This window comes from Heptranchias perlo, chromosome 43 (genome assembly GCF_035084215.1).
Source record: "Heptranchias perlo isolate sHepPer1 chromosome 43, sHepPer1.hap1, whole genome shotgun sequence".
NCBI classification, from domain to species: domain Eukaryota; kingdom Metazoa; phylum Chordata; class Chondrichthyes; order Hexanchiformes; family Hexanchidae; genus Heptranchias; species Heptranchias perlo.
Window position 1 is genome coordinate 7563388 of NC_090367.1, and position 20441 is coordinate 7583828.

Consider the following 20441-nt stretch of genomic DNA (forward strand, 5'->3'; position numbering starts at 1 on the left):
TATTCTATAATACACACAGTACCGACTCCCCCGTATTATATAATACACACAGTACCGACTCCCCTGTATTCTATAATACACACAGTACCGACTCCCCCGTATTATATAATACACACAGTACCGACTCCCCTGTATTATATAATACACACAGTATCGACTCCCCCATATTATATAATACACACAGTATCAACTCCCCCGTATTATATAATACACACAGTACCGACTCCCCCTGCATTATACAATATACACAGTACCGATGCCCCCATATTATATAATACACACAGTACCGACTCCCCCGTATTATATCATACACACAGTATCGACTCCCCTGTATTCTATAATACACACAGTACCGACTCCCCTGTATTCTATAATACACACAGTACCGACTCCCCTGTATTATATAATACACACAGTATCGACTCCCCCGTATTATATAATACACACAGTACCGACTCCCCCGTATTATATAATACACACAGTACCGACTCCCCTGTATTCTATAATACACACAGTACCGACTCCCCTGTGTTATATAATACACACAGTATCGACTCCCCCGTATTATATAATACACACAGTACCGACTCCCCCGTATTATATAATACACACAGTACCGACTCCCCTGTATTCTATAATACACACAGTACCGACTCCCCTGTATTCTATAATACACACAGTATCGACTCCCCCGTATTATATAATACACACAGTACCGACTCCCCTGTATTCTATAATACACACAGTATCGACTCCCCCGTATTATATAATACACACAGTACCGACTCCCCTGTATTCTATAAACACACAGTATCGACTCCCCCGTATTATATAATACACACAGTACCGACTCCCCTGTATTCTATAAACACACAGTACCGACTGCCCTGTATTCTATAATACACACAGTACCGACTCCCCCCGTATTATATAATACACACAGTATCGACTCCCCTGTATTATATAATACACACAGTATCGACTCCCCCGTATTATATAATACACACAGTATCGACTCCCCCGTATTATATAATACACACAGTACCGACTCCCCCTGCATTATACAATATACACAGTACCTATTCCCCTATATTCTGTAACATACACATATTGACTTCCCTGTATTCTCTGAGATGCACTGTAACGATTCCACTGTATTCTATAATATACACAGTTCCGACTCCCCTGTATCATATAACATACACCGTTCTGACTCCCCTGTATTATAAAATACACACAGTATCAACTCCGATATTACAGAATACACACAGTACCGACTCCCCTGTATTCTATAATATACCCTGTTCCGACTTCCCTGCATTATAGTATATACACAGTACCGACTCCCCACATTATATAAGAAAATTACCGACTTCCTCGTATTATATAATATACATGTCCAAACTCTCCGTATTACGTAATGTATACAGTACCAACTCCCCGTTTTATATAATGTGCACAGTACTGACTCCCGTGTATTATATAATATACACAGTTCCAACTCCCCTGTAGTATAAAATATACAGAGTACCGACTTCCCATATTACAAAATACACACAGTTCTGACTCCCCCGTATTACATAATACAGACAGTACCGATTCACCTGTATTCTATAATATACACGGTTTCGATTCTCCTGTATTATACAATATACACAGTTCCAACTCCCCTGTATTATAAAACATACACAGTATCAACTGCCCATATTACATAATACACACAGTCTGACTCCCCCTTATTATATAATACACACAGTATCGACTCCACTACATTCTATAATATACACAGTACTGACTCCCCTGTATTACATAATATATCCAGTACCGACTCCCCCCATTACATTATACACACCAATATTATGTACTATGCACAGTACCAACACCCCAAATAACATAATATACACAGTGCCTATTCCCCTTATTATACAATATACACTGTATGACACTCCTGTATTACCTGATATACACAGTACTGACTCCCCTGTATTATTAAATATATACAGTACCAACTCTTCCGTATTACATAATATGCATATTACTGACTCTCCTATATTATATAATATGCACAGTACCAATTTCCCTGTATTACATACTATACACAGTACCAATTTCCCTGTATTGCATACTATACACAGTGCCAATTTCACTGCATTACATACTATACACAGTACCAATTTCCCTGTATTACATACTATACACAATGCCAACTCCCCCATATTACATACTATACACAGTACCAATTTCCCTGTATTACATACTATACACAGTACCAATTTCCCTGTATTACATACTATACACAATACCAATTTCCCTGTATTACATACTATACAGAATACCAATTTCCCTGTATTACATACTATACACAGTACCAATTTCCATGTATTACATACTATACACAATACCAATTTCCCTGCATTACATACTATACACAATACCAATTTCCCTGTATTACATACTATGCACAGTACCAATTTCCCTGTGTTACACACTATACACAGTACCAATTTCCCTGTATTACATACTATACACAGTACCAATTTCCCTGTATTACATACTATACACAATACCAACTCCCCCATATTACATACTATACACAGTACCAATGTCCCTGTATTACATACTATGCACAATACCAATTTCCCTGTGTTACATACTATACACAGTACCAATTTCCCTATATTACATATTATACACAGTACCAATTTCCCTGTATTACATACTATACACAGTACCAATTTCCCTGTATTACATACTATACACGGTACCAATTTCCCTGTATTACATACTATACACGGTACCAATTTCCCTGAATTACATACTATACACAGTACCAATTTCCCTGTATTACATACTATACACAGTACCAATTTCCCTGTATTACATACTATACACAATACCAACTCCCCCATATTACATAATATAAACAGTACCAATTTCCCTGTATTACATACTATACACAGTACCAATTTCCCTGTATTACATACTATACACAGGACCAATTTCCCTGCATTACATACTATACACAATACCAATTTCCCTGCATTACATACTATACACAGTACCAATTTCCCTGTATTACATACTATACACAGTACCAATTTCCCTGCATTACATACTATACACAGGACCAATTTCCCTGTATTAAATAATATACACAATACCAATTTCCCTGTATTACATACTATACACAATACCAACTCCCCCATATTACATAATATAAACAGTACCAATTTCCCTGTATTATATACTATACACAAGACCAATTTCCCTGCATAACATACTATACACAGTACCAATTTCCCTGTATTACATACTATACACAATACCAACTCCCCCATATTACATAATATAAACAGTACCAATTTCCCTGTATTACATACTATACACAGGACCAATTTCCCTGCATTACATACTATACACAATACCAATTTCCCTGCATTACATACTATACACAAGACCAATTTCCCTATATTACATACTATACACAGTACCAATTTCCCTGTATTACATACTATACACAGTATCAATTTCCCTGTATTAAATAACATACACAATACCAATTTCCCTGTATTACATACTATACACAATACCAACTCCCCCATATTACATAATATAAACAGTACCAATTTCCCTGTATTACATACTATACACAGGACCAATTTCCCTGCATTACATACTATACACAATACCAATTTCCCTGCATTACATACTATACACAGGACCAATTTCCCTGTATTACATACTATACACAGTACCAATTTCCCTGTATTACGTAATATACACAGTACCAATTTCCCTATATTACATACTATACACAGTACCAATTTCCCTGTATTACATACTATACACAGTACCAATTTCCCTATATTACATACTATACACAGGACCAATTTCCCTGTATTACATACTATACACAGTACCAATTTCCCTGTATTACGTAATATACACAGTACCAATTTCCCTATATTACATACTATACACAGTACCAATTTCCCTGTATTACATACTATACACAGTACCAATTTCCCTATATTACATACTATACACAGGACCAATTTCCCTGTATTACATACTATACACAGTACCAATTTCCCTGTATTACATACTATACACAGTACCAATTTCCCTGTATTACATACTATACACAGTACCAATTTCCCTGTATTACATACTATACACAGTACCAATTTCCCTGTATTACGTAATATACACAGTACCAATTTCCCTATATTACATACTATACACAGTACCAATTTCCCTACATTACATACTATACACAGTACCAGCTCTCGTATTGGGATATTCTCGATTGCGGCCTTTACAGCCAAACTCTTTTGTCCTGATGTTCTAACCACGCGCACTCTCCGGCACGGTTAACTCGATAGCCATCAGGAGTGGCCACCGTGGCTGATATTCCCCTCTTTGAGCCAGAGGCACTGAGGCCTGTTTTAACACTCCAACCGAGACCAGCTCACTCAGCACAGACCCGGGATTGAGCCTGGGACCTGCACCGTCCTGTTGGGGTCAGCTCACTCCCTTCCATAGCCGTCAGAGAGCAGTAGTTAGTTTTATCCTTAATCGATTGCTACGGGTTATAACAAAACTCGGATGGCCTTCGGGAAGGAGGAATACCAATGGGAGTCATGTTGCGACCACAGCCTGTGACCGCCATAGATACACATAAGAGTGACCAACATTTACTCTTGAAAGCAGGGTACCAGAAACAGACAAACTCCTGATGCCTGAGGGCCGATCTTCGGATAGCTTCAGTCCCGGCAGGGAGCCTAGTCCACTGGGAGTGTGTTCAGGGAGTGTGCTCCCGAGCTCCTGATATGAGGTCCCAGTAGATGAGGCTGCCTGATAGGAGTGTAGTGTCATAAAATTGCCCCTCTATTCTCAATAGTTTTCAAATTAGGCAATGGAAAGAAGACAGACTTGCGTTTATATGGCGCCTTTCACAACCTCAGGATGTCCCAAAGCGCTTTACAGCCAATTAAGTACTTTTGAAGGGTAGTCACTGTTGTAATGTAGGAAACGCAGCAGCCATTTTTGCGCACAGCAAGATCCCACAAACAGCAATGTGATGACGACCAGATAATCTGTTTCTTAGTGATGTTGGTTGAGGGATAAATATTGGCCCCAGGACACCCGGGGAGAACTCCCCCCTGCTCTTCTTCGAAATAGTGGCCGTGGGATCTTTTACATCCACCTGAGAGGGGCAGACGGGGCCGCGGTTTAACGTCTCATCCGAAAGACGGCACCTCCGACAGTGTGGCACTCCCTCAGTAGTGCACTGGAATACTGGGAAAGATAATTGCATCAGTACCCTAAGGGAATACTGTGAACCCAGATATGTTAGCGGGACCATAAGTATACTGCCTGGTGTGCAATTGAGCTGTCCAGACCCGGAGGTCCCAGTGTCCAGTTGCGGTTGGTGCAGAGCTAGTTGATCCCAGCCAGGTTGGCAGCAGGTTTGCCACCATTGACCTCATTGCCCCCCCGCTCCCCCTGGATGAGTGAGGGGGTAAAATCAGCCCGGATTCCCGCTCCCGATCGCTATCCAGTGACCCCCAGCTGGAAAAGGTGTGGGGATTGGGTGAGGATGGAATCATCGGATGGCCTGTCAGCCCAGCAGCCGCTCTTCATGTGTGAGCCCAGCTGGTGGGCTGTTCAACTGCAGAGGGCATCACAGCCCGGCCCGATCTGATCCTTAACCGATGCCCACGTAGAGACAAGAGTAAGTTGGTAGTGATCGGGAAGGGGCTGGTTTGTTTCTCTCCCCCTACCCCCCCACTTTCAGCCAGACGCACCAAGGCTACTTGTCAGACCCCACCCACTCCAGGCTGAGATCAGCTAGCTCAGCGCAAAACCCAAGGTGGAACATGGGATCTTCCTCCTATATATGGCTCGGTACCACACCATTGTATTTTGGGGGCACACAGAAACCCATCTCCGCGTTTACACATCTTCAAACCAGACCATTGAAAAGCCCCGCACAGATAGAGGTTCTATTGGCCTGACATGCTGTCCCCGATTTTCATCGTCCCTCCATTGGCGGCCGTGCCTTCAGCTGCCTGGGCCCTAAGCTCTGGAATTCCCTCCCCAAACCTCTCCGTCTCTCTCTCCTCCTTTAAGATGCTCCTTAAAACCTACCTCTTTGACCGAGCTTTTGATCACCTGTCCTAATATCTCCTTGTGTGGCCCGGTGTCCATTTTTGTCTGATAATCGCTCCTGTGGAAGCACCTTGGGACGTTTTACTCCGTTAAAGACGGAGTAGTTGGTGTTGTCGGGACACTAACCTAAACCCGGAGAGCTTGGCCATATTTGGCAACAGCCAATGATCCCAGGAGCCTTCCTTGCCCCTGAGTAATCTGGGCAACTCGGTTCCTTGCATGATAGTCTTGTCCCATAGATACATGTACTGGGGTGATGTCGAGGAATTGTGCAGTGCCAAGTTATTTCTGGTATGGGTTATAACCCCTCTCTCCACCCCACCCCCCCCTCACGGCTCCGAGTACCCATATTGTCCCCGCTGTTCCCCTAAGCCTGTTGCGGCCTGTTCGGCCCCGCACAGGCGCATCGAACGGTGATGTGCCACTGAGCCTGCTGTTGTTGTGACAATCACCAACTACTGCAGTCAGCTTTCCTCAGTGTATTTATAATCAACTATTACTCCAATACAATATTCATACACGTAACAAAGATTAATGAACAAACTTAATAACATTCTCAATCACAAAAGGAATAAAGACTCACTGTAGATGTGGTAATCGCAAACGCAATCAATCCTGGCCACAATTCGAATAAAGTTGTTTGGATAAATTAATAAATTTTGACTCCAGCATGTAATTTACTCAATCGCATTTAATATCGGCTGATGTCTAAGCCGTGTGAACATCTATCTTTTTCAAAAAAAACAGTGTTCCTTCTGAAGGGGAAGAGAAGGCAGAGCACTCCCCCATCACACAGTGTGTTTTTATTGGCAATAATTTGCATTTAAAGAAAGAATTTGCATTTATACAGAGCCTTTCACAATCTCAAAATGTCCCAAAGCACTTTACAGCCAATTAAGTACTTTTGAAGTGTATTCACTGTTGTAATGTAGGAAACGTGGCAGCCAATTTGCGCACAGCAAGATCCCACAAACAGCAATGTGATAATGAGCAGGTCATCTGTTTTAAGTGATGTTGGTTGAGGGATAAATATTGGCCCCAGGACACCGGGGAGAACTCCCCCCTGCTCTTCTTCCAATAGTGGCCGTGGGATCGTTTGCATCCACCTGAGAGGGGCAGATGGGGCCTCTGTTTATCCTCTCACCCGAAAGACGGCACCTCCGACAGTGCAGCACTCCCTCGGTACTGCATAGGGAGTTGAATACATTCAAGGCTGTGATGGATAGATTTTTGGACTCTAGGGGAATCAAGGGATTTAGGGATCGGGCAGGAAAGTGGAGTTGAGGTCAAAGATCAGCCATGATCTGATTGAATGGCGGAGCAGGCTCGAGGGGCCGAATGGCCTACTCCTGCTCCTATTTCTTATGTTTATGTTTCTTATTATGGGCTCAAGCCACGAACCCACGACCTTTGGACACAAAGTCGAGAGTGCTACCCCAATTTAAGATACACTTTATCACGTCCCATGGTGTTTCACAGTCAACTCATTATTTTCAAATGTGTCGTCATTGTTGTTTTGTGGGCAAATTCCACAACCAAATTGTACACAGTAAGATCCCACAAAGAGCAAGTGACCTAAATGACCAGTTAATCTGTTTTTAGTGATATTGGTTGAGGGTGGAATCTTGGCCCAGGACACGGGGAGAGCTTCCCTGCTCTTCTTCCAATAGTGGCTGTGGGATCTTTAACAAAGGACAGATGGGGCCTTGGTTTAATGCCTGGTCCTTCATATGGGACAGGTTGCAGAGACGAGGCTTGTATTCCCTCGAGTATAGAAGATTAAGGGGTGATCTAATCGAGGTGTTTAAGATGATTAAAGGATTTGACAGGGTAGATAGAGAGAAACTATTTCCTCTGGTGGGGGGAGTCCAGAACAAGGGGGCCTAACCTTAAAATTAGAGCCAGGCCGTTCAGGAGTGATGTCAGGAAGCATTTCTTCACACAAAGGGGAGTGGAAATCTGGAACTCTCTCCCCCAAAAAGCTGTTGAGGCTGGGGGTCAATTGAAAATTTCAAAACTGAGATTGATGGATTTTTGTTAGGTGAGGGGATTAAGGGTTACGGAACCAAGGTGGGCAGATGGAGTTAAGATGCAGATCAGCCATGATCTAATTGAATGGCGGAACAGGCTCGAGGGGCTGAATGGCCTCCTCCTGTTCCTATGTTCCCTTTGCACTGGGAGTGTCAGCCGATGGGCTCAGATACTGGAGTGGGGCTCGAACCCATGGCCTTCTGACTTGAGAAGCGAGAGACACAGTCGGGGCTGATCCCACAGCCGGACACTCCCGGGAGAGACTTTGATTGAAACGAGCAGACGGAGAATCGGTGGCAACGTGACTTCGATTTCCTGACCGGCAATTCCCGGAGGACACTGATCGGCCTTTAATGAAGAATGATCCTCGTCCATGCCTTTGTTAACTTCAGACTCCACTATTCCAATGCTGTCCTGGCCCGACCTCCCATCCCCCACCCTCCGTAAACTTCAGCTCATCCAAAACTCTGCTGCCCCCGTATCCTAACTCACTCCAAGTCCCGTTCCCCCATCACCCCCTGCGCTCGCTGACCTACATTGGCTCCTGGTCCGGCAACGCCTCGATTTTAAAATTCTCATCCTTGTGTTCAAATCCCTCCATGGCCCTCGCCCCCCCTCCCTATCTCTGTAACCTCCTCCAGCCCCTACAACCCTCCGAGATCTCTGCGCTCCTCCAATTCTGGCCTCTTGCGCATCCCCCGATTTTCATCGGCCCCGCCATTGGCGGCCGTGCCTTCAGCTGCCTGGGCCCCTAAGCTCTGGAATTCCCTCCCTGAACCTCTCCGCCTCTCTCTCGCCTCCTTTAAGACGCTCCTTGAAACCTACCTCTGCTTACGCGGCCCCGTGTCAAATTCTGCCTGGTTACGCTCCTGTGAAGCGCCTTGGGACATTTTACGACGTTAAAGGCCCTGTATAAATGCGAGTTGTTGTTTAATAAAGGACGTCACACAGTTGGTGCACCCCTGGTCGTAGCAGATCGCTGAGACGCTTCTCCAAGCTGAGAGATAAAGCTGTCCACCACGTCCTCGTCTCCCACTAAATTCATCAGTTTATAACTGGGGCCTGCGAGGAAAACCACTAAATTATAAGCAAAAAAAAAATATCACGACCTTTATCACATGGAAGCTTCGGGCAATTTGCACAGCATAAAAATAAAACTGCAATATCAATTTCAGCATCTGATCTATGGGCTGCGATCGAGCGTATGTTCGTGCAGGCACTGTCAAGGCTGACTTTTCCTGGCATGCAACGTTTAAATTTCCCAGGGAAGACACTTGCTGGGATTATTACCCAATCAAGGCCTCGTATAAATCTCACCATAAATGTGCCAAATAAATCCCTTTCTCCAGCTGCATCTTTTATTTTTCTTCTGCTGCGAGGAAAGAAAGATCTTGCACCTATCACCACCTCAGGACGTCCCAAAGCGTTTCACAGCCGCTGAAGTACTTTTTGAGGTGTGGTCACTGTTGCGCACAGCAAGATCCCGCAAACAGCAATGTGATAATGAGCAGATGATCTGTTTTTTAGTGATGTTGGTTGAGGGATAAATATTGGCCCCAGGACACCGGGGAGAACTCCCCCCTGCTCTTCGTCCAATAGTGCCTGAGAGGGGCAGACGGGGCCTCGGTTTAACGTCTCATCAGAAAGACGGCACCTCCGACAGTGCGGCACTCCCTCAGTACGGGCACTGGGAGTGTCGGCCTGGGTTATGGGCTCAAGTTTGAAAAGTAATTCATCAGTTGTGAAGCACTTTTGGACATCCCAAGGATCTATTGGTGCTATATAAAGCAAGGAAGTTATGCTGAACCTTTATAAATCACTGGTTAGGCCTCAGCTGGAGTATTGTGTCCAATTCTGGGCACCACACTTTAGGAAGGATGTCAAGGCCTTGGAGAGGGTGCAGAGGAGATTTACTAGAATGGTACCAGGGATGAGGGACTTCAGTTATGTGGAGAAGCTGGGATTGTTCTCCTTAGAACAGAAAAGGGGAGATTTGATGGATGTTCATGATTATGGGCGGCTTTGACAGAGTAAATAAGGAGAAACTGTTTCCAGTGGCAAAACGTTTGGTAACCAGAGGACACAGATTTAAGGTGATCGGCAAAAGAACCAGAGGGGGGGAGATGAGGAGAATTTTTTTTTACGCAGTGAGTTGTGATGATCTGGAATGCGCTGCCTGAAAGGGCGGTGGAAGCAGATTCAATAATAACTTTCAAAAGGGAATTGGAGAAATACTTGAAGGATAAGAAATTACAGGGTTATGGGGAAAGAGCACCCCTGGGGGGGTGGGGGGGACTAATTGGATAGCTCTTTCAAAGAGCCGGCACAGATACATTTGCCCTCCTCCTGTGTTGTACCTACGATGATATTAAGTCTCTGGAGTGGGGCTCGAACCCACGACCTTCTGACTCTGAGGTGAGAGAGAGAGAGAGAGAGAGAGAGGCCCACTGAGCCACAGCTTGACCTGGACTCTCACTTGAAGGTACACCAGGACAGGGAGACATGGGTTAGGACTGTGAAAAGTAAAGTTTAGGACATGTGTCAGGAAGAACTCCAGACAAAGAGTCTTTCGGCTCAGTCATCAGAATCTGATGAAAAAAATAGTTTTCGAACCTGTGATCTAGTTTAGTGCTTCTTACTTTTAACTGAACCCTAATTTCTGGGTGACGGTTTGAGCCTTGCAGACTTGCTGCATGAGGTCCTGTCTCAGCCCTTCTGGATGTTGAATACCACAGCAGCCATCCTTGATAGTCCAATTGGCTCTGCCTTGTGTGGATACTTGACAGGAAGGGTTGGAAAAGACTGCCAGGCCAACCCAGGCTTGTTCAATATACTAAACAGTCCAAACTCTTGAATTATTCTTCCCGAGTGCTGCTTGCTCCTGGAGACTTAGGCCCAAACAACCGACATTTATAAAGCTCCTTTAACAGAGTAAAACGTCCCAAGGCGCTTCACAGGAGCGATTATCAGACAAAATTTGACACTGAGCCGCATAAGGTATGAGGACAGGTGACCAAAAGCTTGGTCAAAGAGGTAGGTTTTAAGAAGCAGCTTAAAGGAGGAGGGAGAGAGGCGGAGAGATTCAGGGAGGACATTGCTGAGGGCCCGGGCAGCTGAAGGCACGGCCGCCAATGGCGGGGCGATGGAAATCGGGGATGTGGAAGAGGCCAGAATTGGAGGAGCGCAGAGATCTCGGGGGGTTGTAGGGCTGGAGGAGGTTACAGAGATAGGGAGGGGGGGCGAGGACAAGGGTGAGAATTGGACATCCCAACGAAACCTCGACAGTCGGGTCAGGGAGGACAAGGGCAAGCGCACATTTAAGACGGATGTTACGCCCCCCACACACACACACACACTCACACACACACACACACACACACACACTCACTCACTCACTCACTCACTCACTCACACAGACACACACACTCACTCACACACTCAGACACACACTCACACTCACTCACACTCAGACACACACACACTCACTCACACTCAGACACACACACACTCACTCACACTCACTCACACTCACACACACAGACACACTCACACACACACACACACACACACAGACAGACACACTCACACACACACTCACACACACACACACACACAGAGACACACACACTCTCTCACACAGACACACACACACTCACACTCTGATCCAGAGAGGTAGTGAGGGGGAAATCTCCTCAAACCCTTTCAAACAGTTCAATACTGAGATGGGCTGGACTATGTGTCAAAGAGCACAGATTGGTGAAGAGACTTTCCACTTTCTCTATCTTCTGATCAACTTACTTTCCAAAGAGCTGGAAGAGTATTTTGGTCAAGGGACGGATTGAGGGATTCCGAGCAGACGGAGGGAATGAATCCGGAGACTTTGGGTGACTCACAAAGTGAATGCACTGACGAGAGCCGATTCTGCATGAATATCCTGAGGTGTCATTTCAATGCCAATGAGAGATTTCACCGTCTGGCTTTGGTTAGCTGATCTCTCTTTAGAAATTACGGTCTTTGGCTGCAGCTAATTAAAGTGTAAATCGTACACGGTCGGAGGCAGGAATGCATCAACTGGGCAAGTCTCGTAATCAACCTCTGTGGGTCTCCATCCTTTTCAGATATTAGAGTGTTACAGTGAGGGGTGTGGGCTATATCAGAGTGTTACAGTGAGGGGTGTGGGGTATATCGGGGTGTGGGGTATATCAGTGTGTTACAGTGAGGGGTGTGGGGTATATCAGAGTGTTACAGTGAGGGGTGTGGGGTATATCAGAGTGTTACAGTGAGGGGTGTGGGGTATATCAGAGTGTTACAGTGAGGGGTGTGGGGTATATCAGAGTGATACAGTGAGGGGTGTGGGGTATATCAGAGTGATACAGTGAGGGGTGTGGGGTATATCAGAGTGTTACAGTGAGGGGTGTGGGGTATATCAGAGTGTTACAGTGAGGGGTGTGGGGTATATCAGAGTGTTACAGTGAGGGGTGTGGGGTATATCAGAGTGTTACATTGAGGGGTGTGGGGTATATCAGAGTGTTACAGTGAGGGGTGTGGGGTATATCAGAGTGTTACAGTGAGGGGTGTGGGGTATATCAGAGTGTTACAGTGAGTGGTGTGGGGTATATCAGAGTGCTACAGTGAGGGGTGTGGGGTATATCAGAGTGTTACATTGAGGGGTGTGGGGTATATCAGAGTGTTACATTGAGGGGTGTGGGGTATATCAGAGTGTTACAGTGAGGGGTGTGGGGTATATCAGAGTGTTACATTGAGGGGTGTGGGGTATATCAGAGTGTTACAGTGAGGGGTGTGGGGTATATCAGAGTGTTACAGTGAGGGGTGTGGGGTATATCAGAGTGTTACAGTGAGGGGTGTGGGGTATATCAGAGTGTTACAGTGAGGGGTGTGGGGTATATCAGAGTGCTACAGTGAGGGGTGTGGGGTATATCAGAGTGTTACAGTGAGGGGTGTGGGGTATATCAGAGTGTTACAGTGAGGGGTGTGGGGTATATCAGAGTGTTACAGTGAGGGGTGTGGGTTATATCAGAGTGTTACAGTGAGGGGTGTGGGTTATATCAGAGTGTTACAGTGTGTGGTGTGGGATATATCAGAGTGTTACAGTGAGGGGTGTGGGGTATATCAGAGTGTTACAGTGTGGGGTGTGCAGTATATCAGAGTGTTACAGTGATGGGTGTGGGGTATATCAGAGGTTACAGTGAGGGGTGTGGGGTATATCAGAGTGTGACAGTAAGGGATGTGGGGTATATCAGAGGTTACAGTGAGGGGTGTGGGGTATATCAGAGTGTTACAGTAAGGGGTGTGGGGTATATCAGAGTGTTACAGTGAGGGGTGTGGGGTATATCAGAGTGTTACAGTGAGGGGTGTGGGTTATATCAGAGTGTTACAGTGAGGGGTGTGGGTTATATCAGGGTGTTACAGTGTGTGGTGTGGGATATATCAGAGTGTTACAGTGAGGGGTGTGGGGTATATCAGAGTGTTACAGTGTGGGGTGTGCAGTATATCAGAGTGTTATAGTGAGGGGTGTGGAGTATATCAGAGTGCGACAGTGAGGGATTCGGGGTATATGAGAGTGTTACGGAGAGGGCTGTGGGTTATATCAGAGTTTTACAGTGAGGGTTTTTGATTGATTTGTTCATGGGATGTGGGCGTCGCTGGCGAGGCTGGCATTTATTGCCCATCCCTAATTGCCCTTGAGAAGGTGGTGGTGAGCCGCCTTCTTGAGCCACTGCAGTCCGTGTGGTGAAGGTTCTCCCACAGTGCTGTTAGGAAGGGAGTTCCAGGATTTTGACCCAGCGACGATGAAGGAACGGCGATATATTTCCAAGTCGGGATGGTGTGTGACTTGGAGGGGAATGTGCAGGTGGTGTTGTTCCCATGTGCCTGCTGCTCTTGTCCTTCTAGGTGGTAGAGGTCGCGGGTTTGGGAGGTGCTGTCGAAGAAACCTTGTAAACAATTTTACAACACCAAGTTATAGTCCAGCAATTTTATTTTAAATTCACAAGCTTTCGGAGATTCTCTCCTTCCTCAGGTAAATGTTTACCTGAGGAAGGAGAGAATCTCCGAAAGCTTGTGAATTTAAAATAAAATTGCTGGACTATAACTTGGTGTTGTAAAATTGTTTACAATTGTCAACCCCAGTCCATCACCGGCATCTCCACATCACGAAGAAACCTTGGCGAGTTGCTGCAGTGCATCTGTGGATGGTACACACTAAAGCCACTGTGCGCCGGTGGTGAAGGGAGTGAATGTTTAGTGTGGTGGATGGGGTGCCAATTAGGTGGGCTGCTTTGTCCTGGATGGTGTCGAACTTCTTGAGTGTTGTTGGAGCTGCACTCATCCAGGCAAGTGGAGAGTATTCCATCACACTCCTGACTTGTGCCTCATAGATGGTGGAAAGGCTTTGTGGCTGGTCCAGTTAAGTTTCTGGTCAATGGTGACCACCAGGATGTTGATGGTGGGGGATTCGGCGATGGTAATGCCATTGAATGTCAAGGGGAGGTGGTTAGACACTCTCTTGTTGGAGATGGTCATTGCCTGGCACTTTTCTGTGTGGGGTATATCAGTGCGTTACAGTGAGGGGTGTGGGGTATATTAGAGAGTGTTACAGTGAGGGGTGTGGGGTATATCAGAGTGTTACAGTGAGGGGTGTGGGGTGTATCAGAGTGTTACATTGAGGGGTGTGGGGGATATCAGAGTATTACTGTGAGGGGTGTGGTGTATATCAGAGTGTGACGGTGAGGGGTGTGGGGTATATCAGAGTGTTACAGTGAGGGGTGTGGGGTATATCAGAGTGTTACAGTGTGGGGTGTGGGGTATATCAGAGGTTACAGTGAGGGGTGCGGGGTATATCAGAGGTTACAGTGAGGGGTGCGGGGTATATCAGAGTGTTACAGTGAGGGGTGCGGGGTATATCAGAGTGTTACAGTGAGGGGTGTGGGGTACATCAGAGTGCTACAGTGAGGGGTGTGGGGTATATCAGAGTGTTACATTGAGGGGTGTGGGGTATATCAGAGTGTTACGGTGAGGGGTGTGGGGTATATCAGAGTATTACAGTGAGGGGTGTGGGGTATATCAGAGTGTTACAGTGAGGAGTGTGGGGTATATCAGAGTGTTACATTGAGGGGTGTGGCGTATATCAGAGTGTTACAGTGAGGGGTGTGGGGTATATCAGAGTGTTACAGTGAGGGGTGTGGGGTATATCAGAGTGTTACAGTGAGGGGTGTGGGGTATATCAGAGTGTTACATTGAGGGGTGTGGCGTATATCAGAGTGTTACAGTGAGGGGTGCGGGGTATATCAGAGGTTACAGTGAGGGGTGCGGGGTATATCAGAGGTTACAGTGAGGGGTGCGGGGTATATCAGAGGTTACAGTGAGGGGTGTGGGGTATATCAGAGAGGGTTACAGTGAGGGGTGTGGGGTATATCAGAGTGTTACAGTGAGGGGTGTGGGGTATATCAGAGTGTTACAGTGAGGGGTGTGGGGTATATCAGAGGTTACAGTGATGGGTGTGGGGTATATTAGAGAGTGTTGCAGTGACGGGTGTGGGGTATATCAGAGGGTTACAGTGAGGGGAGTGGGGTATATCAGAGTGTTACAGGGAGGGGTGTGGGGTATATCAGAGAGTGTTACAGTGAGGGGTGTGGGGTATATCAGAGTGTTACAGTGAGGGGTGTGGGGTATATCAGAGTGTTACAGTGAGGGGTGTGGGGTATATCAGAGAGGGTTACAGTGAGGGGTGTGGGGTATATCAGAGTGTTACAGTGAGGGGTGTGGGGTATATCAGAGAGGGTTACAGTGAGGGGTGTGGGGTATATCAGAGTGTTACAGTGAGGGGTGTGGGGTATATCAGAGTGTTACAGTGAGGGGTGTGGGGTATATCAGAGTGTTACAGTGAGGGGTGTGGGGTATATCAGAGAGTTACAGTGAGGGGTGTGGGGTATATCAGAGTGTTACAGTGAGGGGTGTGTGGTATATCAGAGTGTTAAAGTGAGGGGTGTGGGTTATATCAGAGTGTTACAGTGAGGGGTGTGGGTTATATCAGAGAATGTTACAGTGAGGGATGTGGGGTATATCAGAGTGTTACAGTGAGGGGTGTGGGGTATATCAGAGTATTACAGTGAGGGGTGTGGGGTATATCAGAGTGTTACAGTGAGGAGTGTGGGGTATATCAGAGTGTTACATTGAGGGGTGTGGCGTATATCAGAGTGTTACAGTGAGGGGTGTGGGGTATATCAGAGTGTTACATTGAGGGGTGTGGGGTATATCAGAGTGTTACAGTGAGGGGTGTGGGGTATATCAGAGTGTTACAGGGAGGGGTGTGGGGTATATCAGAGGGTTACAGTGAGGGGAGTGGGGTATATTAGAGTGTTACAGTGAGGGGCGTGGGATATATCAGAGTGTTACAGTGATGGGTGTGGGGTATATCAGAGTGTGACAGTAAGGGATGTGGGGTATATCAGAGAGTGTTACAGTGAGGGGTGTGGGGTATATCAGAGGTTACAGTGAGGGGTGCGGGGTATATCAGAGGTTACAGTGAGGGGTGCGGGGTATATCAGAGGTTACAGTGAGGGGTGCGGGGTTTATCAGAGTGTTACAGTGAGGGGTGCGGGGTATATCAGAGTGTTACAGTGAGGGGTGTGGGGTACATCAGAGTGCTACAGTGAGGGGTGTGGGGTATATCAGAGAGTGTTACAGTGAGGGGTGTGGGGTATATCAGAGAGTGCTACGGTGAGGGGTGTGGGGTATATCGGAGTGTTACAGTGTGGGGTGTGCAGTATATCAGAGTGTTATAGTGAGGGGTGTGGGATATATCAGAGTGTTACAGTGAGGGGTGTGGGGTATATCAGAGTGTTACAGTGAGGGGTGTGGGGTATATCAGAGTGTTACAGTGAGGGGTGCGGGGTATATCAGAGTGTTACAGTGAGGGGTGTGGGGTATATCAGAGTGTTACAGTGAGGGGTGTGGGATATATCAGAGTGTTACAGTGAGGGGTGCGGGGTATATCAGAGTGTTACAGTGAGGGGTGTGGGGTATATCAGAGTGTTACAGTGAGGGGTGTGGGATATATCAGAGTGTTACAGTGAGGGGTGTGGCGTATATCAGAGAGTGTTACAGTGAGGGGTGTGGGGTATATCAGAGAGGGTTGCAGTGAGGGGTGTGGGTTATATCAGAGTGTTACTGTGAGGGGTGTGGCGTATATCAGACAGTGTTACAGTGAGGGGTGTGGGGTATATCAGAGTGTTACAGTGAGGGATGTGGGGTATATCAGAGTGTTACAGTGAGGGTTGTGAGGTATATCAGAGTGTTACAGTGAGGGGTGTGGGGTATATCAGAGTGTTACAGTGAGGGGTGTGGGGTATATCAGAGTGTTAAAGTGAGGGGTGTGGGTTATATCAGAGTGTTACAGTGAGGGGTGTGGGTTATATCAGAGAATGTTACAGTGAGGGGTGTGGGGTATATCAGAGTGTTACAGTGAGGGGTGTGGGGTATATCAGAGTGTTACAGTGAGGGGTGTAGGGTATATCAGAGTGTTACATTGAGGGGTGTGGGGTATATCAGAGTGTTACATTGAGGGGTGTGGGGTATATCAGAGTGTTACAGTGAGGGGTGTGGGGTATATCAGAGTGTTACAGTGAGGGGTGTGGGGTATATCAGAGTGTTACAGTGAGGGGTGTGGGATATATCAGAGTGTTACAGTGAGGGGTGTGGGGTATATCAGAGTGTTACAGTGAGGGGTGTGGGATATATCAGAGTGTTACAGTGAGGGGTTTGGGATGTATCAGAGTGTTACAGTGAGGGGTGTGGGGTATATCAGAGTGTTACAGTGAGGGGTGTGGGGTATATCAGAGTGTTACAGTGAGGGGTGTGGGGTATATCAGAGTGTTACATTGAGGGGTGTGGGGTATATCAGAGTGTTACAGTGAGGGGTGTGGGGTATATCAGAGTGTTACAGTGAGGGGTGTGGGGTATATCAGAGTGTTACAGTGAGGGGTGTGGGGTATATCAGAGTGTTACAGTGAGGGGTGTGGGGTATATCAGAGTGCTACAGTGAGGGGTGTGGGGTATATCAGAGTGTTACAGTGAGGGGTGTGGGGTATATCAGAGTGTTACAGTGAGGGGTGTGGGGTATATCAGAGTGTTACAGTGAGGGGTGTGGGTTATATCAGAGTGTTACAGTGAGGGGTGTGGGTTATATCAGAGTGTTACAGTGTGTGGTGTGGGATATATCAGAGTGTTACAGTGAGGGGTGTGGGGTATATCAGAGTGTTACAGTGTGGGGTGTGCAGTATATCAGAGTGTTACAGTGATGGGTGTGGGGTATATCAGAGGTTACAGTGAGGGGTGTGGGGTATATTAGAGTGTGACAGTAAGGGATGTGGGGTATATCAGAGGTTACAGTGAGGGGTGTGGGGTATATCAGAGTGTTACAGTAAGGGGTGTGGGGTATATCAGAGTGTTACAGTGAGGGGTGTGGGGTATATCAGAGTGTTACAGTGAGGGGTGTGGGTTATATCAGAGTGTTACAGTGAGGGGTGTGGGTTATATCAGGGTGTTACAGTGTGTGGTGTGGGATATATCAGAGTGTTACAGTGAGGGGTGTGGGGTATATCAGAGTGTTACAGTGTGGGGTGTGCAGTATATCAGAGTGTTATAGTGAGGGGTGTGGAGTATATCAGAGTGCGACAGTGAGGGATTCGGGGTATATGAGAGTGTTACGGAGAGGGCTGTGGGTTATATCAGAGTTTTACAGTGAGGGTTTTTGATTGATTTGTTCATGGGATGTGGGCGTCGCTGGCGAGGCTGGCATTTATTGCCCATCCCTAATTGCCCTTGAGAAGGTGGTGGTGAGCCGCCTTCTTGAGCCACTGCAGTCCGTGTGGTGAAGGTTCTCCCACAGTGCTGTTAGGAAGGGAGTTCCAGGATTTTGACCCAGCGACGATGAAGGAACGGCGATATATTTCCAAGTCGGGATGGTGTGTGACTTGGAGGGGAATGTGCAGGTGGTGTTGTTCCCATGTGCCTGCTGCTCTTGTCCTTCTAGGTGGTAGAGGTCGCGGGTTTGGGAGGTGCTGTCGAAGAAACCTTGGCGAGTTGCTGCAGTGCATCTGTGGATGGTACACACTAAAGCCACTGTGCGCCGGTGGTGAAGGGAGTGAATGTTTAGTGTGGTGGATGGGGTGCCAATTAGGTGGGCTGCTTTGTCCTGGATGGTGTCGAGCTTCTTGAGTGTTGTTGGAGCTGCACTCATCCAGGCAAGTGGAGAGTATTCCATCACACTCCTGACTTGTGCCTCATAGATGGTGGAAAGGCTTTGTGGCTGGTCCAGGTAACTTTCTGGTCAATGGTGACCACCAGGATGTTGATGGTGGGGGATTCGGCGATGGTAATGCCATTGAATGTCAAGGGGAGGTGGTTAGACACTCTCTTGTTGGAGATGGTCATTGCCTGGCACTTTTCTGTGTGGGGTATATCAGTGCGTTACAGTGAGGGGTGTGGGGTATATTAGAGAGTGTTACAGTGAGGGGTGTGGGGTATATCAGAGTGTTACAGTGAGGGGTGTGGGGTGTATCAGAGTGTTACATTGAGGGGTGTGGGGTATATCAGAGTATTACTGTGAGGGGTGTGGTGTATATCAGAGTGTGACAGTGAGGGGTGCGGGGTATATCAGAGTGTTACAGTGAGGGGTGTGGGGTACATCAGAGTGCTACAGTGAGGGGTGTGGGGTATATCAGAGTGTTACATTGAGGGGTGTGGGGTATATCAGAGTGTTACGGTGAGGTGTGTGGGGTATATCAGAGTATTACAGTGAGGGGTGTGGGGTATATCAGAGTGTTACATTGAGGGGTGTGGGGTATATCAGAGTGTTACGGTGAGGGGTGTGGGGTATATCAGAGTATTACAGTGAGGGGTGTGGGGTATATCAGAGTATTACAGTGAGGGGTGTGGGGTATATCAGAGTGTTACAGTGAGGGGTGTGGGGTATATCAGAGTGTTACAGTGAGGGGTGTGGGTTATATCAGAGTGTTACATTGAGGGGTGTGGCGTATATCAGAGTGTTACAGTGAGGGGTGTGGGGTATATCAGAGTGTTACAGTGAGGGGTGTGGGGTATATCAGAGTGTTACAGTGAGGGGTGTGGGGTATATCAGAGTGTTACATTGAGGGGTGTGGCGTATATCAGAGTGTTACAGTGAGGGGTGCGGGGTATATCAGAGGTTACAGTGA

At 46.7% G+C, this 20441-nt stretch overlaps 1 protein-coding gene across 18 annotated transcripts in view; it reads left to right on the forward strand.

Annotated features, from left to right (window-relative positions):
• LOC137306476 (neurexin-2-like) overlaps positions 1-20441 on the forward strand; it is a 1403359-nt gene that overhangs the window by 1306479 nt on the left and 76439 nt on the right. For 2 of the 18 annotated variants that reach the window (XM_067975728.1, XM_067975726.1), the window contains one exon: positions 4393-4406. The exons of the other annotated variants lie outside the window; for them this stretch is intronic. In XM_067975728.1, coding sequence (XP_067831829.1) covers positions 4393-4406 — 14 coding nt within the window. The remainder of the gene's footprint in view (positions 1-4392; positions 4407-20441) is intronic. 18 annotated transcript variants of the gene reach the window in all.